General features: G+C 56.0%; 1 protein-coding gene across 1 annotated transcript; it reads left to right on the forward strand.

The window, feature by feature from the left end:
- Positions 1 to 330: 330 nt before the first annotated feature.
- LOC125754932 (collagen alpha-1(XIII) chain-like) lies at positions 331 to 26,139 on the forward strand. Its single transcript, XM_049108880.1, has 4 exons — positions 331 to 624; positions 17,124 to 17,196; positions 24,188 to 24,235; positions 26,066 to 26,139. The coding sequence occupies exons 1-4, from the start codon at positions 331 to 333 to the stop codon at positions 26,137 to 26,139; spliced, it is 489 nt and encodes a 162-aa protein (XP_048964837.1).
- Positions 26,140 to 27,291: the final 1,152 nt, after the last annotated feature.

Consider the following 27,291-nt stretch of genomic DNA (forward strand, 5'->3'; position numbering starts at 1 on the left):
GGGCGCAGCGCCGGCCCCGGGACGCCGCAGACGCCCGCAGGGGGAGACCGGGCGGAGAGGGAGCGCCTCCCCGTTCCCCCAACCTTCCTGGACTTGGAACCTTCTGCGAAGGAACTTTCTGCGCACCTGGCTGCACCCCGATTCCCGCCGGCTGCGGGTTCTTCCCGGCTCTCCCCCTCCTGCCGCTCAGTTTTCCATCCTCTGCCGGGAGCCAAGGGAAGGGACATTTCCCCCCCGCCCCTGCCCGCAGCTCGGATCGCGCCTCTGGGCAGCGGCTCCAGCCTTTATTTATTCTATTTATTTATTTATTGGTTCTCAAGACGCGGGGGCATGGCAGCGGAGCGCGCCCGCAAGGCGGCCGCAGCGGGTGCCCGCGGCCCGGGGGAGCCGGGCGCGCCCGCGACGGGGGCGCTGGCGGTGGCGCCGGCGGAGCGCTGCGCGCGGCTGCCCAGCGCGGGGGCGTGCGGGCTGCTGGCGCTGGCCCTGTGCTCGCTGGCGCTCAGCCTGCTCGCCCACTTTCGGACGGCCGAGCTGCAGGCCCGGGTGCTGCGCCTGGAAGCGGAGCGTGGGGAGCAGCAAATGGAGACGGCTATTTTGGGACGAGTCAACCAACTGCTGGACGAGGTCTGTGCTCTTTGTTGCTGGCTTGCGGCCCTCCCGCGGCGCCCCCTCGCGCAGCCTCCAAACTCGAGCCCGGGGCGCGGCCGGGCGCTTGCTCTCCAGGCGGTGCGGTGCGCGCGGGGCCCGCAGGAGCTGTCTGCCGGCGGGGAGGGGGGGCGGGGACCGGGGACCGACGCTGCCCTGCCGGGCACTCGGCATCCTCGCGCCCCCGCCGCCGGCAGGCGCCCCCCGCGTCCCGCGCTGAGAGAGCCTGGCGCGCGGGGCAGGTGGAGGAAGGCAGGGCGCGCGGAGGCTGCCCGGCCCCACTTCCCCCTCCCGGCGCCCCGCCAGGCGGTGCGAGAGCCGCCCAGCGCCCACGCGGCGGGATGTGTGCCCGGTGGCCCGGGCTGAGCCTTGCCGGGCCCCCGCGGCCCTCCCCGTCCATCCCTTGAGGATCAGCGCTGCCTGATTTTTATTGCCACGTTCAGCCGGGAAGAGTGGGTGAGGGAGTGAGTCATCCAAGGGGCTGAGGGGGACAGAAGGGGCCGTCCTTGCAGGGACTGGTGTCCTGGTCCCTGCCCACTGCCCCAGGCCGCTAGGGGACCCAAGTGTGGCTCTCCCTGGTTCAGCAGTCCTTGGGCTCAAACACCTTCTTGTTTCTAAGCCGGGTTTCTTATCCATGGTCCCCATCATCTTATGTTTGTGTGTTTTTTTTCTGGGGAAAGGATGCTGAGTTTAACCCCCTTCTGAAATCTGAAATGTCCTTGAACCTAAGTGGATTAAAAGCCATTAGCGTTTCTTAGCCATGGCACTCTTAGGAGGACATGAAGAGAGCTCACCCTCCCCAGGAACGAGGGACCTGCAGGCTCACTGGTGCCACCCGAGGAAGAGCCTGCCAGTGGGAGGGTGACTCCTGGTGACTTAGGAGGCTCTGGACGGCACAAGGGATGCAGGGCTCAAATGAAGGAGAGCATCCACAGGTGACAGCTGCAGTGGTCTGGGAAGAGGTCCTGGAACGGGCTGGCCATGGAGGGTTTCCCTGTGGGAGAAACTGGAGGGGACCTCTTACTTACTGGGAGGTGGTGTGGAACAGTAAAGAGCAGGGAGGTGGTTTCATCCCTATACTGCTACTTAGAGCCTGTGTGACCTGGAGCAAATACCCTCACCCCTTTGAGCTCCTGAAATGGCAGGTGGCAAGCATTGGAACCCAGCTTGGGGTCGTGGCCATTCTGGCATGACGCTCCAGTTCCCTACAGCCGGCTCCTCTGCGGTTCCACTACCAGGCGAAGGCTGAGAGTTGCCAAAGCAGGTCTCTGGTGTGGTCAAGGAGATGAAGGTCACAGGACCAGAGAGGGTGGCCCCAGTGCAAGTTTACTGATACCAGACGTGCACCCATGGCTGCTGCCAGCAGCTCATTCCCATGCCCTGCCAGAACCCAGGGGACCCAGGACTCTGGCGGGCCACCCACAAGTCCCCTGGGAAGTGTCTGGGCTCAACTGCCTGAGCCAGCGGCCTCTGTCAGCTGTCTGAGAATGCACGCAGGGCTGGCTGGGTGGTGGAGATGGTGTCGGGGCAGTGAGGGCTCCCCCCATGTATCTCAGGGGCCCTGGCTGCTGAGGGGCAAGGATCTGACCCTGGAAGCTCAGCTCAGTGCCTCTCTCCATCCTCTTCCCTCCCTGTCCCCTGCTGCTGGCCAGGGCATGCCCCAGAGCGTGGCTTCCTCGCCCTGAGATTTAGCCATGTCATGTCTCATGCCCGCGGGGCCTGGGGGCTGGGCAGTGTGATTCCTCCTCTGCAAACTGTGGCTTCCTGTGCACCCGCTGACTTCTAGACCTCTCATCTGCCAGAGCATCTGAACTGACCCCCATCTGACAGATGGGGAAACTAAGACCCATGGAGGGGCAGTAGGTTACCCCGGTCACATGGCAAGATCCAGAACTAGAGCCAAAGTTCCTGACCCCACTTCCAGTGCTCTTCACTGTGTCCTGCCACCTTCCTTTGTCCATTCTCAGTCAGTCAGTCAGTCAGCAAACGCTTCCTGAGAGCCAGCTGTGGTTCAGGCACTGTGTGTGCATGTGTGGAGGGGTGGGGGGACTCTTCTGCTCTCCTACACTCGCAGGCAAATAGGGCACAAATAGGTCACCGGGCAGTGACCATGTCATATGAAAAATGCTAGGGTGATGGGAGCAGAGGAGGTCTGGGGAACGTATTAACATGCAGCGTACCTGACAGCAGTGGCTTCCTGGGAAAGTGATTTTCAAGCGAAGTCTTAAAGGGAGACTCGGAGACTTCCAGGCAGAAGGGGATGAGTGGAGGGGCCTTGTTCCAAGGGGCAAAGGGAACGGCTTCTGAAGGTTGGAAGCCAGAGGGAGGGGTTTGCCTTGGGGAACTGAGGTGGAAAGTCTGGCTGGAGAGACCCAGGGCCCCTTAGAGACGGTTAGGTCTATGTGAGAGCACTGGGGAGCCATGGAAGGGCTGGAGGGGGGGCGGCTGTGTCCCTGGAGTGGGAGGGAGAGCAGGGCAGAGCAGGAAGGCCAAACAAGAGGCTGGCACAGGCCACAGGGGGCTGAGGCTGGGACTGGACTGCAGGGAGGGACAGGATGGGGTGAACAGGGACGGTGGCTGCAGGGGGGTCACTGGGGCCAGTAGCAGAGGGCCCTGGAGCCAGAGGGAGGTCTGGTCCTGTGGGTGGAGGTGTGGGCAGCCTCCTCTGTGGGGAGGTGGCCCTGGAAGGCACCCCCCTGGGTGGGGCCTACGGGCCCAGGCTTCAGGGAGGGACACTCTAAGGGCTGCACCATCCAGTACAGTTCCACCGTGACTCATTATAGTAACTAAAATCAAATAAAATTGAAAGTTCAGTTGATTTCAATAAAATTGAAAAATGTCGCACTAGCCACATTTCAGGTCGGTGCTCAAGAGACGCCCAAGGCTAGTGGCTACCAGTTGGGCAGTGCAGATATAGAGCATACACATCATCAGAGAAAGTTCTGTGGGACAGCTCTGCCCTAGGAGGGAGCTACTTCTGGGCCAGGAAAGGTGTGCTCCTCCAGGTCTGAGCAAAGGGCAAAGGTGCGGATGGGGAGAAGCCGAGAAGTGGGACCGGGGCCCCCAGTGAGAAGAAAAGGCAGAGGAGAGCCGGGGAAGTGGTTTCCTTAGCAGCGTGATTCCGTGACATGGACATACAGACAATTCCTGCTCCAAAGGGCACACAGACACCCCGTGAGTGTAGGCGCCCCAAACCCAGGATGCCAGCAGGGCTTTGGCAGCCGTGTGGCCTTCAGCAAGCCACGCCATTCCCCTGAACCTCAGGCTCCTTCTCTGACCCCCTCTTGGGTGCGCACAGGAGAGTCTGGGGAGATGGCAGATGGGAGGATGCCCTAGGAAGTGCCGCCACCAAAGGCCCTGCCCCTGTCCCAGGCCCATATGAGGGCTTCCAGAAGGCTCCCTGGGCTCTGGAGCAGGCAAGCTGTCTTGGAGCAGAGGAGGAAGGGCATTGAACAGGGCCGTCCTGGTGAGACATGCAGCCCAGGCGTCGGCCTGGAGGCAGGAACCCAGGGGCACGTGCACGCCACCCATCCCAGCGGGGAATGCGGCCTGCTGGGCAGAGACGAATCTGAGAAGCAGGCGGAAGGCCAGGCCGAGGGAACCCAGTGGGAGAGGAGCTGGAAAGGAGGCCGGCCAGAGGCAGATGCCGGCAGAAGGCCTGGATCTGAGGGGCCTGGCCACCCAGCGGAGGCTCAGAGGGGAGAGAGGAGCATGGGGGCGGGGCGCCAGCTTATGGGGAGCTGGTAGTGTGGCTTCCAGACCTCAGGCCCCAACTCTTCCCCTGTTGGTGCCTCTCTCCTGGGCTGGGACCCTTAATGAGCGCTCCAGCTGCCTGTTGCTTGATTTGCTTGCTGTAAAGAAAGAAACTGGAATGTCCCAAATGGAGGAAATCAGATGTCACCCGGGGCTGGGCAGAGGGTGTGCATGAAAGAGAAGGGACTGGAGGTTAAAATAGCCAAATCCAGGCCAAGCGGGAGCAATGGTGTCAGCAGCCGTTGGGCATTGGGGGGTGCTGAGCAGATTCCCCTTCCCTGACAGTAGGAGTAACGCCCCCCCCATGGGAACGGCTCGTGTTTATGTGGTACATACAGCAGCCGGTGCTGTGTGCGAGGCCTCTTTCAGTCCTCACAGCCTCCCTAAGGGACTGATGCTCTCATTGTCCCATTTTACGGATGAGAAGACTGATGTCACTGTACCACCCCACCCTCCCACTCCGCTCTCTATGATCCAATCCTTTGGGTGTTAAGGGCATTTTCCACCTCTAGGAATTTCCTGATGGTGGTGTGGGGGTGGGGTGGGGGCTGAAACTTCCAGGCTAAAATGTTGAGGAACCCCAGGCAGACTCTCTCATCCCTAAACATAACAATGCCAACCACTGTAACAGGAATGGCTCACATTTATAGGGTGTAGACAGGGGCCTTTTATTGTGTGTTTTTTTTTCCAGAGGAGCATTCAGGGGAGAGATCAAAGCAGTGTCTGCAAGACTGGGGCTCCGGATGGGGGAGTCCCATCTCAGTCTCCTATGGTTGAAATGCTGGAAAGAGGACAGGAGCGGGGTCTTCCAGGGGACGTATGTGCTCCTGGGGGCGTAGCCTGTAGATCACAGCAGCCTGGGCCTCAGTCATCAGACAAACCCCGAGTCCAGGTGCCCTCACATGCAGCCAGCCATGCAGCCAGCCACTGTGTCTGACTCCGCATGCAGTAAGTGCATGAGCGGTCTTGTGGGAGTTAAGGGAGGGAAGATCCTCAGAGCCTCTCAGTCCCAGCCCCCTCTCTTACAGATAAGAAAACAGGTCTGGAGGCTCCGAAACCAGGTTCCACACCACACCTTCTCCCTTCCAGACTATAATTAATTGTCTGATCAAGTGGTGGCAAAGACGCTGCTTGCGTGCTCTCCACTCCCCAGTCCCTGGCCTCAGCAGGCATTGTTAATCAATTGCGGCACACTTTCTCTTTAAGCTCGTGCTACCACACAATGCACAGATTGAAAGTCTAGTGCGGCTTCAGAATCCTTCTCAACACTTCTCCGGGAAACGACCATTAACTTGTGAGAGTTGGTGTTCTTGATCTTGACTCTCAGTTAAAAGAAAAATACAGAGCGATATTTATTACAGATAATGCCAGGGAGAGTTGTTAATGTTTTACAGGTTCTCCAAAGATCTTAAAACTAGCAGGTAGCTCCGAACCAGACTGAGGACCTCATTAAGTCGCCAACCCTCCTAGGAGGGTGGCGGGAAAGTCAAAGCATCTGAGACAAGATGCCGTCTGCCTTGAGTAATGTCTCACCATTTGACGCTCTCAGAAAGATGTCTTTTTTCCCTTACTCCTAATCATCTTCAGCTTGCCCCGGTGCCCTCTGGAAAGCCTTCCTCAGACCACTCCAACCCAAAATGGGCTCTCTCCCTGCTCTGACTTCCTGCAGAACTTGCAAAGTAAGTGTAGACGTGGTCTGTGCTGCCTTCTCTTGTCCCAGAACCACGGCAGTCATTCCTAACCCCTGAACACATTCCCCGTGAGCCTAGGTGGGCCTCAGGATCCTTCTCAACACAGCACTCCAGACTGCCCCGCCCCGTCTATTAGAGTCAGTGTGCGGGGAGCATCTATTTGCCATCCGTGGCTCGGCCCCAAGTGCATCGTGCAGCCAATTCTCTCCATTGCTTTTAAATATCCTGTCTCTGCAATGGATCACACACGATCCCATGGCGGGGTTAAGGGCTCACTGCCTCCAGGACCTGGACTGAGCCTAAGCGCAGCGTGTAGACCACCCTTAGTACTTCGTCGCTGGCTTAAGGTCCCTCTGCTAGAGGCTGGTGAAGCCGGCTCAGTTGGCTGCCCTGCTCACACCCCCAGCCCCAGACCCTGCCGTGTGCTCAGCGTCTACTCAGGGGTGCGCCCTGGAGGTGGGTGTCTCACAGCGACCAGCAGAAGAGGAAATGATTAGCTCCTCCTAAGTCAGGGCTGCCTCCTGGGGCAGGCTGGGAGAGTGGGGCTGGTTCAGTGTGCTGTGTCCCCACCTGGACAGAGCAGCTGAGGGCGTCCATCCCCTCCCGTCCCCTCCCATCCCCTCCTCCCCACGGTCAGGAGCTTCCTCTTCACCTGCCCAGGCTGCCCGGCACATTCCTGGTTTGGGCAAAACAGTGAATTGGGCAAGTCCACGGCATGTGTTGTCACTTGAACCTCTGCCACTCACTGGTTGTGTGACCTGAGCTTCAGCGTCCCGATCTGGAAAATGAGGACCGCAACATCCTCCTCACAGGTGGTTGCGGGATTAAATGAAATCATTCAGTTATTAGCAGCTACAATCATGACCACCTGCCTCAGCATCAGAGGAGGAGGTAAGACGGGGTTGTACCTTGCCCCTAAGTTTTATTATTAGCTAGTATTTACTAGTATTTATGGAGCACTGTTCAAAGATTTCTACCATCTTTTAATTCATTTAATTCTCAAAATGATCCTCTGAAGTGGTTAAAGATTTATAATTTTTTTCAATTTTATATTTTATATTCCTACAGAAGAGACAAATGGAGGCCCAGAGAAGTTAAGAGACTTTCCCCAGGTCACACAGCTAGTGAGTAGCAGAGCCAGGCCTTGAACCCAAGCAGTGTGGCCCCAGAGCTGGCACTCTAAAGCCACTAGTATACACCATCTGTATAAAGTGCCAAACCCTACTAAGTCAGCTGAGGCAGGTCATACAGACCAGGGGCTAGGGACCTGTTCAGTCTGGTTCAGCTCCCTCAGGGGTGGTGTTGACTAAACTGACTTGGGATCAGGCCTGCGTTACCATCTTTGCTGTAAGATGACACAGAGGATACTGCTTGTGACATCAGGCCTCGGTGAGGAGGAGTCAGGGAAATCCCCGTCCAGCCTTGGTTTCCAGAATGCTTGACTTCCCAGGAGGGATGGATCGGCTCTTGTCTCTCGGGCACTTAAAGCTTAGCACCAAATCTGGGTTTCAGCCCGTGATACCGGCTAGTCCTCCAGCAGAAGTTTCTGTGTAAGCGCCAATCCCAGTTCCTGTTTATCACCCTGCCCTAGCTTATTCGTTGTTCCCCTTACTTGCAGCCGCTTTACGGTGTAATACGTGTCTGGCTGCCTGTCCGTGCAGCCACCTGAATGTCTCTTTTTGGAGAAAGACAGGGGTAGAAGCTCTGTAGCAACTGAACTCTTTAAAGATTTGTATTTATTTGAAAGAGACAGAGAGAGAGAGGGGCGGGGGAGTGATAGACCATGAGCAGGGTGGAGAGAGAGAAGCAGACTCCTCGCTGAGCAGGATGCTTGAAGCGTGGCTCGATCCCAGGACCCCAGGATTGTGACCTGGGCCTCAGGCAGATGCTTAACTGACTGAACTACCCAGGCATCCACAACTGGACTCTTTAAAGTTACTCTCATATCTGCACACGCTCGAAGACCTGGCCCTGGCTACAGAGTGTCAGCTGGGAGCAACACACCGAGGCTGACCCCCTCCCCTAAATCCCGAAGTGAATGCCATGGGTAGGGTCTTGCAGTGGGGTGTTTAACAAGCATGGCTGGAAGCCCCTGAGACAGAGAAAGACAGACTTTAGGGGCATCCCACGCGACTGAACCCAGACCCCTCACCTGGGTCCCAGACAGTGCTGAGAAGCTGGTGCCGGCAGGAATGAGGGTCACGATGAGGTGTCCGTAAAAGTGCTACCACACAATGCACAGATTGAAAGTCTAGGGAGCTTAAAGAAGGAAGTTGGTTTGGGATTTGGGGTTTGGGGTTTGGGGTTTGGAGTTTGTTTTGGTTTTGAAAAATAAAATCAACTGAGGGTTTGCCCTCCAGGAGGAAGGTTTCAGAAGTCTCAGGAATCTTCTCATGTCTTTTAGTTGCATGATGTCCCTTTCAGAAGCAGCTTGTTGAGTCCTCAGTAAATAAAGGAAGTCAGCAGGCTTCTTCAAGGGAAACTGAGGCCAGGATCTCAGGAGGGCCTGGGAAGGCTGGGGCAGACAGGGGTCCCTGGCTCTCTTGGGTGTTGTCTGTGCCGCCAGCAGACCCTGGCAGCAGCTCCCTGTGGACACGCCCCCCACCCATCTGCACACCAAATGCCCCTTGCCCCGGGGTGGGGGCCTCCCTGCAGAAGATTCTTGGTGGCCGAAAGGGTGGGGATCAGGCTGCTGGCAGCAGGGGCTCCCCTTCAAAGGGCAAGCCACACACGAAGGGGAGGAACTGCCTGCCTGAGAGGCTGGGCACAGCCTTCCAGGGGCACACGGAGCCCCTGTCTCCTGTGCTAGAGCCTGTTGTGGGTCTTCCTGAAGCCACATGGCTAGAGTCCACATGGCCTGGGCCTTGTCAGCCTCCCTTCCTCTCCTCCCCACCCACGCCCACCCCAGCCTCTGGCCTTCCCAGCACCCTGGCCCAGCCTTGGTCTCCCCTTCACTCAGCCCCTCTCCTGTCCACCCCGCCCTCCTGCACGGGGCTCACGCCTCTCTGTTAAGTTACGGGGAGGCCTTAGGGCCCCCTGAGGACACATCTTCCCCAAGAAGGCTGTTGCAGGGTCCAGGGGTCTGCAGTCCTGCAGGTGCTTGTTCTGCTGCAGATGCCCCGGGAAGGTGCCTCTTAAGCCATCACTGCGAGGTGTTCCGCATCAGGTCACACTCTGGCAAGGTGGCCCGTGGGGCAGGACGGGAGGGGGGACCTCTGGGGACAAGGTTGCAGAGAGGGGGCTGGTTCAAGGGGCATTAGCTAGGGCTCTTCCAGGAAGAGCTTGGTCCCCATGAGCTGCCATTTGCAGTTTCCTAAGGGTAGAGGGAGACTCCGCGATGTGGGAGGTGAGAGGATGGTCCTGCCACCTCCAGCCTCTCCCCACTCTGTAGAACCAGAGTGTTGGGAGAAAGGGAGCTATGAACTATACCCGGGAATCGCCCTGACAATATCCTTGGTTCTCAGGCTTACATACCCACAGTGACAGGGAGCTCACTGCCTGCTGCAACTGACTGTTCTGGCTGCAATGGCTGTGTTCTTCATCTTGTCAGAGCAGCAGGCCCATCTCTACACCCACCATCCCACCCCTTCAGTATGTCTTGAAAGCACCTCAAACTCAATATGCAGGAAGCCCTCCCCTCCCCGGCACCCCTTCATTTGAGGAGGCATTGGCCCCTGGCTATACCTACTCCAGGCCCCGCTGCCTGCGGACCTGTCCCCTTCTCTCCATCACTGCTTGCCCTACCCCAGTGGGGCTGCCCACAGTCACCTGGGCCGTGGCAAGAGCCTCCTAACACACCTGCTCCCCCTCACCCTGCCCCATCCCTTTCAGCATCTGCACAGCAGCCGGGGTGATCCTTTTAAAAGCTCTAAATACAATCACCACAACCCCCTAATTACAAGTCTTCAGTAACTTTCCATTGTTCTCAGGCCAGAGACCAAATTGCTTAATGCGGTCCCGGAGGCCTGAAGGGCTCAGCCCTTGCCCCCCTCTCTTGCCTCATGGCTCCCCTTCCCTCATGTTCCGAGTCCAGCCACACGGCCCTATGCAGTCAGACCTAGGAGCACAGGCTCTGGAGCCAGATTGCCGCTCCAAGTTACTGGCCATGTGATGTTGGGCGAGTTGTTTAACCTCTCTGTGCTTTGGGTTGTACCTCTAAAAAATGGGGTGATGATAGTAAAGAGTGCCTCCCTCTGATTGAGTGTTGTTCTTAGAATTTAAAAAGGTAAAACAAGTGCTTTGAGCAGAGCCCGGCCTTCTAGTAATAGGTACGGCAGTCTCCTGGAAAGGGCCAGAGCCATCCCCTCGCGCCCATCACAGGTGTGCAGTGCAGGGACCGGGCTTCCTGGTTCAGACCCGGCCTCTGCCCCTCCTGGCTGCAAGTCAGCCCCTGCTCTCTCTGTCTCGGGTTCCTCGTTCATGAGTGAGTTGCTGCGAGTGCTGTATGGATTCCTCGATGCTGGACCCCTGCCTGTCCATAAGAAGCGCATTACGGTGTCAGGGCTCAGCTGTTTCCCTGCACCTGGGCTCTCACCTTGGTTAGTTGCTGGTGACTCTCAGGTCTCAGCCCTGCCGTCACTTCCCCACAATGAACCAGCCTGGACAGCCTCACCCCTGCCCGCCCAGAGCCTGATGACAGTGGCTGCAGAGTTCTCGTTGCTGTGTGCGGTTTGTAGACTGTTGTCCGCCGGCCTGGCAAATAAGCTCCAGAGTCTGGTCCCGCGTGTCCTGGCATTTGCGTGGCCCTGGCATGCGAGGATGCTCAACAGCCACTTGCTGAAAGGAGGGAAGGAGGGAAGAGGCTCCTGGCTTCCACTCCAGCACTCTCACCCCGGCCCATCCTGCTCTGTGTAGGGGACCCTGCTTCATCCTGCACCAGACCCGGAGACAATCCCAGGCCCCTTGAACCTTTGGCTATAGGCCCCATGACCACCTGGCTCCCCCTCACGTCTACATAGTTCCAGGGCCCCCCTGCTTGACTCCCTGAGGCAGCAGCAGGGCGGAGAGTAGCTGAAAGGAGGGACTTTCTCATATGAAGGCTGGAAGCTCACACAGGGGCATTCACCTCCTTCCCCTGGCTTTTTCTGATCCGCAGAGCCTGGAGCAACACTGCTCTGTGGTTCTGGTGAAAGAGGGGGGCAGAGGGAGCCCGTGGCATCTGGCGGCCCTTTGGGCCCCTGTTTCATAGTCCTGGGAGTCTGTGATCGGATGCCAGGTCTGTTGCACAAAGAGAATTGTGGAGGGAGGAAGAAGACAGCTCCCCAGGCACACCCCATGGCACCCCCGCCCGGCCCCCAGAGCAGAAGGGGCGAGTCCAGTTTGGGTGGATGTGGGTTGAGCATCTCAATTTCCTCCGTTTTGATTTCCCCACACTGATCTGCCTGTGCTCCGGGGCGTGCAGCCGCCCATGGGCCTGACCCCTCAACAAAGCCCATCTGTGGGGCCAGCCCCCTCCTTCCATCCCTGCGATTAGGCCCATGGGCCGGCTCCCCACAGCTTCTGTCCTGCGTCTGCGCCTTTGCTCCTCACCTGAATGCCCTCCTCTCCCATCTCCATCTATCCAAATGCTGGCGAAGCCCAGGCCCAAGCCCACGTCCCCCTTAGCACCACAGAGATGGGTGCTGGGAGGCAGACCTCAAAGTGATTAATTCAGTTCAAGTGTGGATCAAAACAGCAGACCAGGCCCTGCCCTCCAAAAACTGGCTCAGTCTCTACCAGGGCACCAGCCCAGTAGCAGGATGGCCCAGGGTAATGAAAAGGGCTCGAGCAGATGGGATCAAGCACCACTCTGTGCCAGGCATTGTAACCAGACACTGGCGTAGGGACTGGAGCTTTGCTCAGTGGGGTCATTGCAGGGGGCAGATCCTTCTTTGACTTCTAGTCATCAAGGTCAAAGGGTGGGCTGCGGACAGGACCCTCACTCACCCTCCCTCTTCCCAGGAAAGGGGTTCAGAGTTTCCCAGGAACAGGGCCATGGCAGGAAACTTGACCACCTCTCTGCAGCAGTGCCCGGGGCCTGGCCGGCCTCACGGGGCAGATGTGGGGAGACAGTCCTGCCACCAGCTCAAGAGAGAAGTGGCCTTCGCCTGGCCACCACCATGAAAAACAAGCTAGCATAGCAGCTGCTCACTGTTCTTCACATCTGGACACTCTCTCTTGCTTTTTGATCTCATTTCATTTTATCCCATCCTGTGTAGTCCAGTGGATAACCCAATATTAGTCCCATTTTGTAGATGACGAAATCGAAGTCCAGAGGGATTGTATCTCTTGCTCAGTACTCCGTGGGAGGGCTGGGAACTAGACCCCAAGGTCCTGGCACTCCCTAATGCAGTGCAAGCCCATATTGACACAGCCATGCTCTGCGTGTAGTGGACGCCTCAGCAGAGTTTGAGGCCATCTGTGCTAACCTAAGATAGAGTCCTACCACAGTCACCAAGGGCAGGTGGGTTCTAATAGGAGTCATATGCTAATATCAAAAATTAATTATTAGGGGCACCTGGGTGCTCAGTGGTTGAGTGTCTGCCTTCAGCTTAGGCTGTGATCCCTGGATCCCGGGATCGAGTCCCACATCGGGCTCCCCACAGGAAGCCTGCTTCTCCCTCTGCCTGTCTCTGCCTCTCTCTGTGTCCCTCATGAATAAATAAATAAAATCTTTTTTTTTTTTAAGTAGTCTCCACATGGAGCATGGAGCCCAACAACATGGGGCTTGAACTTGTGACCCTGAGATCAAGAACTGAGCTGAGTCAGATGCTTAGCCAACTGAGCCACTCAGGCAACCCAAATAAAATCCTTTAAAAAATTACTTATTAAAGGACATTTTCCACCAAAATACTTAGCACAGTCCCTGACATATGCTGCTCAATATGTGTAGCTATTATTAACATTAACTTATTGTATAATTCCTCCTGGTAAATGCTTTATGGTTTCCAAGGCCCTTTCTACAGCAACACGTAGGCAGTTGGCGGTTGGGGGGGGAGGGGGGACAACAGCCCCATTTTACAGATTGTCCCAGAAGGGAGGTACCGGAGTCAAGGTCACAGTGTGGAGTACAGAGCTCACCTGCTCTGGACTCCATCCTCCACACGGGACTTGGCCCACCCACATACTACAGAGACCCAGGTAGAGCCTGAGCCCTTTAAGAGCCCCAGGACCAAGCACAGGGAGGGAGTGGCCCCGAAACCTAAGGCCAGGCCTCTCTGCATTCTCTGGGGGAAGTGAGTAGCCGCCTGGCATTTTCTCTTTGATACTGATACAGGCATTTTAATAGCTGCGAAGAGCAGGCGGGTGCTGTTTCGGCTCTGGCCATGTGGGGCATTCCAGGAGGCCCCGGCCGCCAGCAGGGGTGGAGCAGGAAGGCGGCTAGGGGTCCGCACCGGGGGCCTTAGAAGGTTTTCCACCCACCCCTGAGCCTCAGCCTGGGCATGTCTCACCAGGAGTCTCAAACTCAGACACCTAAGGGGGCCAGGCTGGTGGCCCCAGTAGGTGAAGCTGGCCAGGGGGACGGGGCAGCACATGCCCACCTAAAAAGGGCAGCCAACACTCAGCACCTGTGCCCAGGCATCACTATGGCCCGGTGTTCCCAGAACCCCCCACTGTACAAGAGGAACCAGAAATCCAGATCTTTATGTGAAATCTCCCAATCTGTAAGCAACTGCCATTCATTGAGCACCTACCATATGCCAGGCCTTGTTCTAGGCACTGGGGATACGGCAGTGAATAAAACAGACCAAAATATCCATCTCCTTGTGGAGCTTGCCTTCTAGAGATCGGGGTGGATAGTAAGCACGATAAATGAGCCAACAAAACAAAATCCAGAGGGAAAAAAAGTAAAACAGGGAGGAGGGATAGTAAGTATATTGCAGGAGGGCACCAGGGCAGAGGAGGCCTCCCTGAGAGCGAGTCGGTGGTTAGCCAGGAAAAGAACACCCTGGGCAGCCAGGCCAGCACGTTCAAAGGCCCTGAGGTAGGAGGAAGCCTGGCATGTGCAGGAGTATCTAGGAGGCCTGTGTGGGCCCCCTGGCGGTCGTAGTGGGAATGTTCTGTGGGGCAAAGGCAGGGGGACCCATCAGAAGGTTGTGGCCATGACTGGGCCAGAGATGACCAGGCTTGCACTGGGTGTGATGGGGAGGTGGGTGGTGGGAAGGAGTCAGATCTGAAGGAGTCAGACTTTCTGGATGTGTCCAGAAAGTAGAGAGCAGGAGTTGCTGACCAAATGGGCATGGAATGAGAGAGAAGGAGGCATCACGGAGGGTCTCGAGGGTCTGGCAAGATGGAAGAGTGGCGAGGAAGACAGCAGAGGGGGCAGGCCCGGGGGACTGGGCACAGAACATGAGGGGCCTGGTTTGGCCGAGCTAATTTTGAGATCCTATCAGCAGAGATGTCAAGCAGGCAGCTGGCTCCGTGCATCTGGTTGTGGAGGAAGATCCAGGTTAGAGGTGCAGGAAGGGTGGCATCGTCCTGTACAGATGGTGCTGAAGACATGAGGCAGGGTGAGAGCCCCCGGGAGCCAGAGCAGGGAGGAGAGTGGTGAGGCTGGGCCCTGCGGTCTCCGCATGGATAAAAAGGAACCGGGGGAGAAGGCGAGGGAAACTGAGCCAGGGGCTTCCTGGCTGCCAAGTGAAGAGAGTGGGTCAGGGAAAGGAGGGACCAGGCTGAGATGAGAGGGACCGTCCCCTGGGCTTAGTGACACCGAGGTTGCCCGTGACCTGGGGGGTAGCACTTGGCCGAGGGCTGGGAAGAGCCTGGCGGGAGTGCTCCCGCAGAGACGGGAGGAGTCGGCCTGGGAGAGAGCCTGATCAAGACAGGATTTTCCTTTTCCTTTCTCTTGCATGGTGGGAGGATCACCAGCGTGTTTGCCCCATGACTCTGTCAGGAGTGGGTGAGCCGCCGCTACACCCCCCACCCCGAAGCCTGTTTGTGTAAATATGTCTTTATGGGAACACAGCTGTGCTTGTTCAGTTTGTGTTTTTTCTTGTCTTTCTTTTTTTTTTTTTTTTAAGATTTTATTCATTTATTTGAGAGAGAAAGAGCAAGAGAGCACGAGCGGGGGGTGGGGGGCAGGCAGACGCAGAGGGAGAAGCAGGTTCCCCGCTGAGCGGGGACCCCGACATGGGGCTCGATCCCAGGACCCCGAGATCATGACCTGAGCCAAAGGCAGACGCTTCACCGACTGAGCCAGCCAGGCGCCCCTGGTTTTCATGTTTTCTGTGGCTGCCTCTCACCCCAACGGTAGAGCTGAGGGGTTGTGTCGCCCTGTGGCTCGCATGGCCTGAAATATTCACTAGCTGGCCCTTTACAGAGAAGACTGAGCCTGATGCGAGCCTAGAGGAGGATGGAGTCCAGAGGAGGCCACTGCTGCTGCAGGCCTGTGGGGAAGGCCTGCGCGCAGGTGGACGGCTGGCCAACGGGGAGGAGCGGAGAGAAGGGGCAGGTGCGGTCACAGGGCCGCTTTGCCTGGTGCAGGAGCCCCTGGCAGACCTCGTCTGCTTGCTTTTTTCTCAGGGCCATCAGCTGACAGGGACGTGGGGGGAGGAGCACTGGGGTTGGGAGGGTGGAAAGTGGGAGAAGCAGGGGCAGTGAGCTGAGCTGACGGGACCAGGGAGACACTGGGTGCCTGCCTGCTGGGCTCTCCTCGGGATCATGGTGGTGAATGAAAGCGAGGCCCGTTGGCAAGGCCTGCATGGTCACCCCAGCACCTACCTGGTGCTAGAGCTTTATGGCTGTCGAGAAGCCATGGAAATGTCAAGGGTCTGTGTCACTATAAATTCAGGCTCTGCCAGAGAGGAGGACAATGATGGAGAAATATTTATGGGGAGGGGGGACGTGGGGGGAAGCTGGCCTCCTAACCGCTGCACACGCCAGGGACTTCAGCATTCTGGTTGAGGTCAATAACCGTGAGCCGCGGGACCGCTCCCCCTCCCACCCCCCACCATGGCCAGGTTTACCTGTGAAATCACTCACTTCAAAATGCTGGAAAGAAATTCAATGGAAACAAAAAAAATCACCGTAGGAAGCAAATAAAATCTATCGAAAGGCCAGTTTGGCCCTAGAGCTCCCAGGTTCTAATTGTGACTCTAGCACCTGAGAGTGAGGTGTTGTACCTACGTCTGACCCTGGCCAGGTTAGTCTCCCTGCACCCCTGCCCCCGCCTTGCACCTCGGGTTCCTCACCTGTAACACGAGTATCACAAGAGCTAACATCTGTTGTGTGCCTCCCCGGTGTCAGACACTTTTCCTTCTGTGCATCGACCTTTCCAGTCCCCCCGTTAGCCCAGTGAGGCAGGGACTTTAATCTGCCCAGGGTCTGAGAACTGCCTATGAACCCAGGCAGCCTCTCCCCAGAAGTGTCCCTTGCAGCCCCCGTGCCAGCGTGGCCCTCCCTGGGTGGCTCAGTGCACTGCCCTTTGAAAGGCAGGGGGCCCGGGCGCTGGTGCTTACAGCCGTGTGTCTGTCCGTTCGCCACCAGGATAATGGCAGCTCCTGGAAAGCAGGAGATGCTCTGGTCTACTTGTTTATGCTTCCTTAGGGCCTTTCTGATGGGTCCAGTGATTTGCAAAGAAGAGGTTCGATGGAGAGGCAGGTGGCCGGCCCTCAGCCCCCATCCCTACCCCTACCCAGACCTGCCTGTGCCTGGCTGTGAGGGACATCAGGAGAACAGTCACTGTCCCTGATGCTGGGATCAATCAGGAGCCCAGACCTAGACAGGAAACAATTAGCAGAGAGCCGAGAAAAACAGGTCATTGTGCCCATGATTGTGGGGTGCAGGAAGGCCACAACTGGTTTATAGGGCCCTGGGGTTGGGGTTAATTTCTTTAAGAGCACTCCGAAGACATCAGACACTGAGATTCCCTAGATGGGACCTTCTCCATCTGCTTCTTATTACACAGACGCCCGTGGCCAGTCTTTGATCCAGAAACAGTCCCCCTGCCAGCCCCCAGGCAGCCCCCTCCCCCGCTCTGTCCCCACCACCCGCAGACCCTTCCCAGGGCTTGGCCTTACGATTCCATGACTCCTCTTCTCTGTCTCCTTTTTGCAGAAATGGAAGCTCCACTCTCGGAGGCGCAGGGAGGCCTTCCCGAAGACGTCTCCAGGATGTCACTGCCCGCCAGGTAAGGAGCCCTGCGAGTAGGTGCCTAGGATGGGGACACACACCAGAGACCCTCTTAGTGGGTGTGCTGTAGCCACCCCTGCTCAGAGCGCTGCTTCTCATGTGAAAGACGGGAATGACAAAATCTATGATGCTTACCTTCCCTCTACTAGTGGCTTGGCATGCCCACCCCCCCACTTGTCATTCACTCATTCAAGTATTCATTCATTTGTCAATTCTTCTATGAGGGTGTGTGCGCCAGGTTGTGAAATGGTATATGATGATGCGCATGGCCATGTTCAGAAAATCTTTAAGTATTATGTAGGGTTGAAGAAAATGTAAACCTGTAAGGGCAGGGACCTGGTTTCTCAAGTTTATTGTTGTGCCCCCCAACTCCCAACACATGGTAGGTGTTTAAAAGTGTTACACGGACAAATGGATTACTCCACCCTGTAAAACCTGCCTGCCCTAGCTAGATGGCTCGGGTGCTGTGCGTTCGCTGCATACACACACTCACGCGCAAGCTAAAGCTGCAAGGGGACGTGGGGGGTCATCTGGACTGAGATTCCACTTTGCCATGGACCAGATCACTAGTGAGGATGCCTGTTCGAGTACTTTCCTCTGCTTCTCACCCAGAGCTCCTGCTCTGTGCTGGGCGCCCTGCTGGGTGTTGGGTTCAACAGCACTGTCCACTGTTAATAATGGTGTCAAGTCATAGCTCGTGAGGACTTTTGTAGGTTGCTGACCATTATGGGTAACCTATGAGGCAAGTCTCCCTGTTCCCATGAGTAACTGGAATGAGTGGGCTGTCCTTCTTTGGGGGTGAGGAAGGAAGCTCCCAGAAAGGACTTGGGGAGGGGGGCACTTCGGAGTAATCACAGAGGGCCGCTGCCAACTCCAAGGAGGCCCCTTGAGAGCCTCTGTGGGCAGGGGACACTGGCAGGACACCCACAGGACCCTGGTGGTCCTCACCCAGGGTCCCCAGGCCAGGAATGGAAGCCAGTGGGTGGTGAGCATATGGGAAACAGAGGGCCCACATTCTCAGAAGAGTGAGGGAGCTGGGGTGGGAGTGACAGTTCAGGGTGCTGCCACGGGAAACAGTGGGGCCATGATGGGATTCTGCTGGCCCGTTGGGAGAGGGTCACCTGGGTTAATTAAAAGGGTGTCCGAGTCCTGGGAAGCTTCCTCCCTCCCTCGGGGCCCAGGAGATTGAGCCCTGGCATCTGGGAAAGCTTTTGGGAGAAGAATGCCGAGGTTAATGAGATGGGATGAGGGTGAGGGAAGGGTGGCGGGGCCTTGGCAGAGCACCTGCAGGATCAGGGCTTCTAGGGCAGCCCACGCCTCAGATAAGACCGCCCCATAGCTCTCAGCCAAACTGCCATTATCTTTTGCTCAAAGTCTAGAAGGTTGCTGAAGGGCAGGCCATTAGGAGCCGCAGAAAATAGAGGCTTGAGGTCCAGCTCTGATGTTTACCAGTGGTGTAGAATAATTAGGGAATGATGTAACCTGTCTGCCTCAGTTTCCTAGTGTGGAAAGGGGGAGATAATAGCCACCTTGCAGGTGTGGTGTGGAGATCCAGTGAGATAGTCATGGAAAGCACTTAGTACCATTCCTGATTCCTAGGAAGCGCTATTACCATTATTTCCTCACTTCCTCTTGTACTTAAGGATGTACAAAAATCCCGATCCAACACCACGTCCTGGCGTGCAGGACACGCATTTATGGCAGGGCAGAGGCTTGCCCTCTCCCTCTCCTTCCTGATTGGGCTTCACGTGTTCTGTCCCCCTTCCAAGTGGGTGTCTAACCAACAGGCGTCAAGTTTGCACTGAGGAGAGTCTGGCTCGGGTGGTCCTGGGAGGCTGGGGGCCGGGGAGGCATGTGGTGGAAAGGAGGATGTTTCCAAAGCTGCTTCATCTCCCTTCACTTCTAGAAGTCTGTGGGCAACCCAGGGGTCTGAGACAGGGAGGAGGAAGCCCTGAAGCCATGGTGTGCAGCTCAGAAGTGGTGGGAAGGAGGGATGCAGTGGGAAGGAGAAAAGACAACGCAGGTCCTCTGTGGGGAGGAGCCACCAGCGGGGACAGGACGCAGCTGGCAGGAGATGGGAGGAGAGAGCAAGGGCTCTGGGGAGGAGTGTCCCAGGTGTTAAAGAATCACCCAGAGGGCAGTTTGGCTCAAATGATAGATCAGCGCCAGGTGGGTAGCACCAGGAGAAGTTATTTTTTATTTTTTAAAGATTTTATTTATTTATTCATGAGAGACACACACAGAGAGAAACACAGGCAGAGGAAGAAGCAGGCTTCCCGCAGGGAGCCCAATGTGGGACTTGATCCCAGGACTCCAGGGTCACACCCTGAGCCAAAAGTGGACACTTGACCACTAAGCGACTCAGGTTTCCCAGCACCAGGAGAGTTTAATAAGAGAACCTAAAATTGAGACAAAAATCATAAGAAGTCTAAGATGCTCTCTCAGCTTTTTGGAGAGGCAGCAGGAAGGGTCTGGAAGGGCCACATAGAGGCATCTCAGACTATGGATGGAATCACGGAGTACAACACATCTGCTAGGACGGGCTAGGTCCTGTTGGGAGGGTCCCTGCACCTGCCCCTTCGGGCCAACCTGAGGGTTCTGGCCACCTTCTGCACTGAGGATGGCCCACCACGTGGCTGCACTTACGGCCACAGCCCCTAACCGAGTCCCTGATGTGTGCCAGGACCAGTACCGAGCACTTCATACTGATGGATGACCTTCCCCAGAACACTCCAAACAGGCAGAGTGGATTTTTGATGTTCTAAAATAGTTGCAAATCTCCAAACTCAGGAGTGGAAGGCCACTCTCATGCTTGGGCCTAAATGATGCACCTCAGATTATTTCCTTAAGGTCAGAGTTTATAAACCACTTTATGAACCACTTTGAGGTTCCTGATATTTGCAGAAGGGCTTATACAACTGGAGAGTGCTACCCACAAAGTCAGAGTATTATCATTTTTGTTTTGCCAGCATCTGATAACATAGTAGATGCTCAATGCATCTCTAATAAATTGCCATCAGTTATCATTGCCGAGCGACTGGATTCTTCCCCGGGTCCTCCGGCTGCCCTCTGGTTGGTTTCTGACACCTCCCCCGCCTTCACACACCACATACCCCACCCCACCCCACCCCAAGACTGCCCTGCATCTTGCCTGATGCCGAAGCCACCGCTGTTGGGACACAACACATAAACACACACTCTTTCTGCCGACCGTGGCCACTGGGATCCGAGCCTAGAATCTTGAGCCCATGCCTGCCCCCAGTCCGCCTCTGTGGCTGGCTTGGCTAAGGTGGAGCCCCGGGTGTGTTCTTCCTAGGGCAGCCTTGGGCCCCTGGATGGACTCCAGAGGGCTCGAGATACATAATCATGGGCAGAAAACCCACCTCCTTCCCTTCCTACTCTGACCTCGCCAGCATCCTCCCAGGATCCTCCCTGTCCCAAAATAGCCATGCACTAGCTTAGATCTGGCCGCTCCAGGGCCACAGGCACTGTTTCCCAGGGTTGTGATGGACTTGCAGGCCTGGGCCAGGATGCTGAAGGGTGGGCCTCACTAGGACAGTCGCAGCCACCAGAAGTTGGGAGGAGTGAACGTGGGCCCTTTGCAAAGCACACAGCCTGGTGGGACAGGAGGAGGGCCTTGGGCACAGAGATACACACCGTGAGACTTCCTGGGCCACTTGAGAAGAACACAAAGATTAGGGAAACTCCCATCCCAATCCCTAGTCTCAGTAACAAACGAGGCGGGGGACAGTGTAGGCTCCAGCCAGCAAGGAAGCAGCTCCTTCAGGCCCACCACCCTGGGGCTGGGCAGGGCGGGCAGCGTGAGGGCTTTCACACGAGAGGAGCCGGTGTGCTGAGCTGCTGGGGTAGGTGGTTCACACTCAGGGCCTCATCTCCGAGGGGAGAGAGTAGGCCAGAGTCATTAGTTGAGCACTAGGCCAAGAGGTTTGGACTGCGGAAGCAGGGCTGAGGGGTGCTATGGGGTGTGTGCGTTAGCACCTCAGCCAGGTCCGGCGGAGAGGATGGATGATCGGGAGAGAAGTTGCCCTCAGGCCTGCTTGTGGGAGAGACCGTGGCCATCCACTGTTTTACAGCGTGCTCGTGAGAGGTGTACAAATTGCCAGGGACCCCGGAGGAGCTTGGGCTCAGAGAGAACCTCACTGGGGCGGGGGGGGGGGGGGAGCTGGATGTTGGCAGGAGGGCAGATGGCTAGAGATTCACCACCGTAACACCAGAGCTCCCAGTGAGAGACTCCGACAAGGCAGAGGGGAAATCTCGTCCTGAAGCAGGTCAGAGGACAGTGGTGCCGGGCTGGGAAGGCGGCCTTGCCATCCTCGTCATGTGGCACGACGCTGCCCATTGCCTTGTTCGCACCTCCCTTGTTCGCATGGAAGACGAAGAGGCTGGGGGGTTATATGCCCTTCAGAGCAAAACTAGCATGTTGGGAAAAGAAAATCCCGACATGCATCCCTTCTGCTCGTATGCCACTGGCCAGCCCTTAGTCCATGGTTCCCAGGTCCCAGGGGAGGCCAAGCAGAGGTTCTTCTGTGGGGCACAAGCCTCTTGCTGTGGGGGGGAGGGCAGCATGGAGGTCACTCCAGGCTGGGGCACCCGCGTGGACAGAAGCTCTGAGAACAAGAAAAAAGCAGAATGTTTGGGAATGGTAAGCCCTCGAAGGAAGCTGGAGCACAGGAGCCAAATCTGAAATGAGGGTGGGGAAAGTCAGCAAAGGGCGAGGCCGAGGAGCTCCACCTCCCCCCCCTCAGAGAGGGAAACGCTTTTCATCCTGAGGGTGCAGAGCCAGATGCTGAGCCTCCGTCCTGGCTCAGTGGAAGATGTGGTCATCGTGGGGGCAGGAATGGCGAGCACTAACACCTAGGCACTGGCTCTGTTACCCCTTGGGGGGTGATGTGGTGTCGGAGAAGATTGGCTGTGACTGACCCAACCTGTATCCTAGAGCAAATAACTAGCAATGATGCGGATGCGGAGGGTGGCTCGGCGGCAGAGAAGCCCCTTCCGGCGACGAAGGTTGGCGATTGGTGTTCAAGTCAGAGCTGCCTCCCTGGGCCTGGTTGTTTTCCACAGGTGCTAAGAGCTGGTGTCCACATGTTCCGAAACCCTTTCTCTGTCTAGCCTTGTCCTGTTTGCCCTGGTGGCAGACCCAACCCCCACCCCCACCAGTCTCGGGGCATTTTCGTGGGCAGGGACCCTGGCCGGAGCTTCCATCCTAGCCTGGGCCCCCCTCACCTCTCTTGGACCGCAGCAGAGCAGACCCACGGCCCCCCTCCCCTGTGGGTCTCCTCATTCGAGACTCAGCTAACCCAGAAAAGGGAGAGTTTAGACTAAACTGTCCTCAGGTGCCATTAACAGAGAAAAAGATTGCAGAGCTGATGGTTATATGAGGCTGAACATTTACACTAAAGAAATAACTGTTTTGGGGTAAACTCTGCTCTATATGCAAATAACTAATGGGTTAATTCTGAGTCATTCCTGGCTAATCCTCAGAGCACATCCCTGAGGGCCAGCCTGATAAGAGACCCTCCTGTTGGATTCCAGCTCCCCATTTCTGCTTCAGCCAGGCTTTTGTGCTGGGTCAGCTTCCTTCCCTCTCTGCCACCCCCACATCCTCCGGCCTTTGCAGTCCCGTCTCATGGCCCATCTGACCTCCCAGACACCCAGGCTCCAACCCAGTGGCAGCATCAATGCCTCCTTCTCCTTCCCCCACATGCTCCATCCTCACAGCATCCTATCAATTCCACTCAACTGCTCAAAAACCATCCATGGCTCCCTAGTGCTCACACACAGCCCCCCCGGTGATAAGGCCATTGTCTCTCAAGCCTAGGCTCCGACTGGTCTCCTATTATGCTGTACTCCTTTTCTTTTAGTTAAAACTGGACCACTCACCTGCCCTGCCCCTACACTAGTGTCTCACCCGTCCACATCCGCTCATGCTGTTCCGATGTCTTTGTTCTGTTTCTACCTGACAAACTCTTAACCCGTCCAGTTCTGCTACAGCATCCCTGAAGCTCCTTCCATCCTTCACTCCTACCAGAGCCTTGTCCCTTGGTTCTGCTATTTGGTTACCGTGCTAACATAATGCCTCGTGCACACTCAGTGTATAATCCAGGCTAAACCACCTACTGGGACAAGTAATTTGTCTGCAAATGGGAAGTGAAAACAGACCAGGATGTACACACCTGTGAAGGTTTCTCTTTGGCTGTGATCACTGACCAATCGATTTAGATTCTACAGGTGCTTGACAACAAAACTCAGCAAGGCTCTTCTATAGCAAGAGGAGCCTTTGCGGGTTTCCAGGCAGGGAGAAATTTCCCCACCTTTGAATCACACCAGGCAGCCTCTGCAACATCTCCCCCTACATGTGTCACAAGCCACCCATCCTCAAAGTGCACACAGCTGAAGCCAGCGTCTTTCTCCCAAACCTGGCCCGTAGCCAGCATTCCCAGTCCTGGGGAATGGCGCCACCGCCGCACAGGCCTAGCACCTAGGCTGGAGCCTGGGAATCAGCCCAGTCCCTGCCTTTTCCCTCATATCCCACCCACCACCAAGCCCCCTGATCCCACCCGCTGATTGCCTCCAGCCTCTCCACCCCACACACCTGTTTGAGCTGTCACCATCTCTCACCTTACTGCAGGAGCCCCTAACTGACCTCTTTGGATCCATCCCTTCTTCATCCAGAAGCCTGAATGGTCTTTGAAAAACAAATGCACAGCCCTGCTTAAAGCACTTCGTCCTTTTATTTGCCCTTAGATTGAAGGTCCCAATCCCTAATGTGGCCTGCTGCCCCCTCAGACCTCCCCTCCTGCCAGCATCCCTTCTGCATGCCCAGCAGTCTCCCAAGTGACACCCATGTGCTAGAGCCCAGGCGGTAGGTAAAGGGAGCCAGGAAGTTGTGCTTTAGAAATCAGCCAGCCAGTCAGTAAAGCTCAGACCCTGGACTGCAAGCGCAGGCCTTTGTGGCTCTGTTTCAGGAAAGCAAGCGGCTCGCCTGGTGGGAGGCTGGCTGTTACCTTACAGAGGTAAGGAAGGGGGGTGGGGGCACGGGGAGCCCGCATGGGAAGGGCCTCTGCTCCCAGGGCTGCCCTCTCTGCCGCCTGGGGCATTCTCCAAAGTCCATTTCTTCCTTTTCCTCCCAAAAGCACTGCCAGATAGATCCCCAGCCCTCCTGGACAACACTGATAATGTGTTTCTCCTAGATCGGCTCTGATAAGGCTCCGCTGGGTGGTCGCTGGGATTTGCAGAGAAATAAAAATAAGGAAATGGAGGCTTCTGGAAAGGCAGTGTGCTGTGGCCAGAAGAGCTGTGGACCGGGAATCGGTCCCGGACCTGGAGGGAGTGTGAGCAGGTCACTGTCCTGTCCCTGGGCCTCAGTTTCCTCGCGTGTAAAGAGAGGTTTAATGACTTTGAGGAATAGTGGGGCAGTATTTGGCGAAGTGTGGGAGGGTCCCGACAGAGCCGCCTCTTCCGAAACACTCACTCGTGCATAAGGGAGGAAAGGGTGTTCCCTGGGGCACCATCCGCACTTTGGGGAAAGGGCAAAGAAAACCTAAATATTTGTCTGCAGCCGAGTGGAGACACATCATGGGATGTGAAACTGCGGTAGTTTCACCAATGAAATACCGCACACGGGGAGTGTGCATGAACTTGACATCCTGGCCAAGCCATAGCACAGATCAATCTCATCCTGTCGAGGGGAAAAAAGCAAATTGCAAGAGAAATATGTACAATATAATTCATCCCTATAAAGTCAAAAAAACATGTAAAAAAAAAAAAAAACCAACAGGCCACATTATTCAGGGCATATAGGGCTAAGTAAAAAGTGTACAGAGAAATGTGTGGGAGTGAGAAACATCACATTCTGGAGGGAGGAGGGACAAGGCGAGGCCAGGATCCCTGAGGGTCTGGCTATATTGGAGACTCTTTGTGATTTCTTTTTAAAGATTTTATTTATTTATTTAGCGAGTGTGCCCGAGTGGGGGAGGAGCAGGGGAGGGGGAGAAAGAATCTCAAGCAGACCCCTCCCCACGCTGAGTGCGGAGCCCAACCCTGGGTTCGATCTCACAATCCCGAGATCACCACCCAAGCTGAAATCAAGGGTCAGATGCTTAACCCACGGAGTCACCCAGGAGCCCCTGTATTGGTAACTTTTTTTTTTTTTTTTGTATTGGTAACTTTTGAGCTGGATGGTAGGTATGCCAGGTTGGTGCTATCTCTTGGTAACAGTTTCACTGAGATATCACTTGCATGTACAGTCTGTCCCTTTAAAGTGTACAATTCAGTGGTTTCCGATCTGCTCACAGAGCCGTGCAACCGTCACCACAATCAAGTTTAGAACATTTCATCACCCCAAAAGGAAACCACCACTTTTTAGCCATCACCCCTGTGTCCCTCCATAAACCCTCCCAGCCCCAGACGACCACTAACCTACTCTCTGGTTCTATGGATTTAGTGTAATGTTTTCAAGGTTCATCCAGGCTGTAACATGTATCAATCCTTCATGCCTTTTTATTTGCCCAATAAGACATCGTGTTTATAGCTCTTTGAGTGTCTGAAATATTTCAAGATAAAACATTATTTAATCATAAGGCTGAATAGAGGATGTTGTTGGATTAGAGGAAGTGGGAGGAGCCCTTCAGGCTGGGCTCTGTAACAAATTGGCATTCGTCACCAATAAGGATATGACACTGCTCGGGGCTGAGATCCCGTGTGTGGGGCCCTCTGCTACCTCCGGGCTGGCAGCAATAATGCCGGCCCTGCCAGGACCCACATCCACAAGGCCAAAGCCGGCTCAGCTGGACTCTGACACCCAATCCCCCTCGATGCTGTGCTGCCCCCTTTCCCCTCCTCAGCCCCGTTCTGTGTCACCACCTCCGAGACATCTCCCGGGACTCTCTCCGGCATGGCTGATGGCCTTGTCTTCTGAGCTTCCCCCAGAGCTGTGTTCTGACAGCTGTTTGGCCCCGTGGTGAAGGGGCAACGGGCAGCCCTGCTAGCCAGATCCTTCACTTGTGTATCTGCTCTGCTACTATAAACTGAATGTGCCTGAGCCCACCTGCTAGGCTGGAGAGGAAGGTTCCATGAAATAAGTTATGTGTCCGTTATACCTCGTCTTATCTCGTTCAGGATGGGCTTTTCCAACTCCGACCCCTGCACCGCGGGAAATGGTCTGGGCAGTGCTGTGCCATCAGTTGGGAGAAGCACTCATCCAGCTTCAGGAGCAGTGGTATCCAGGGCACCTGCCCGAGGAGGCAGGCTAACCCCCCTGCAGCTTTAAGCATGAGCTGACTTTCAGCAACCCTGGGTTCAAATCCCAGTAGTCCTCTTCTCCTCTGTATCAGTCATGGGACTATGGATGAGTTACTCTCTTCACCTCCATCTCATGTAACATGCTAGCATCCACCTTACGGGGCTCCATGCGGGACCTGACGCAAACTTGGCTCCAAGCAATTGTTAGCTGCCGTGATGAGGATGGTTGTGTCGGGTGGGAAAGGGTTCTGGTGAAATGAGGTCACGAGGAGAAGTTATGGTCTCCACGCAGCTGCATCCAACCACGTGAGGTCCTGGAGGAGAGTGCCACGTCATGCCACTGATCGTGGTGGGGAAACGTAGCTCAGGCTGCAGAAAGTGTCAGCTCACTCCTACCTTCCTCTCTGCCCTACTAGAGACAAAGTCCTTCCAAAACTGAAAAACTCTGGATGCCTCTATCTGCAGGACACCATGCAATGCACAGCAAAGGACCCAAGATGGGTGAGCTGCAGGCCTGCCCCCACGCCTTGAGAGGTGACAATGGCCTTTCCAATGGGGCAGGAGCCCCTGGGTGTGAACCCCAGCTCTCCATGCCTAGCTCTTCAGCATTGAAAAAGCCACTAACCTCTCTGAGTTTCCATTAGCTCATCCCTTGCATATAAATAATGATCTCACAGGGTTACCGCAAGAGCGCTCGGTCAACTGTGGAGTCCTACACCATGAAAGATACAAGAGGAAAAGCAGCTAGGCTTGGCCACAGCACAGTTACTTAGCAGAATGTAGGCTGTGTGAGTGCTGGGGGCCACAGAGAGCCATGGACTGTGGCAGA

This window comes from Canis lupus, chromosome 4, assembly GCF_003254725.2.
Source record: "Canis lupus dingo isolate Sandy chromosome 4, ASM325472v2, whole genome shotgun sequence".
In the NCBI taxonomy this organism is placed as follows: Eukaryota; Metazoa; Chordata; class Mammalia; order Carnivora; family Canidae; genus Canis; species Canis lupus.

Bases quoted from the DNA above. Each gene is read 5' to 3' on its own strand.
- LOC125754932 (XM_049108880.1), top strand. From the start codon at position 331: ATGGCAGCGGAGCGCGCCCGCAAGGCGGCCGCAGCGGGTGCCCGCGGC. The intron at 625-17,123 runs GTCTGTGCTCTT...TCCTTTTTGCAG, and splicing joins TCAACCAACTGCTGGACGAG to AAATGGAAGCTCCACTCTCG. The intron at 24,236-26,065 runs GTAAGGAAGGGG...TCCCCTCCTCAG, and splicing joins CTGGCTGTTACCTTACAGAG to CCCCGTTCTGTGTCACCACC.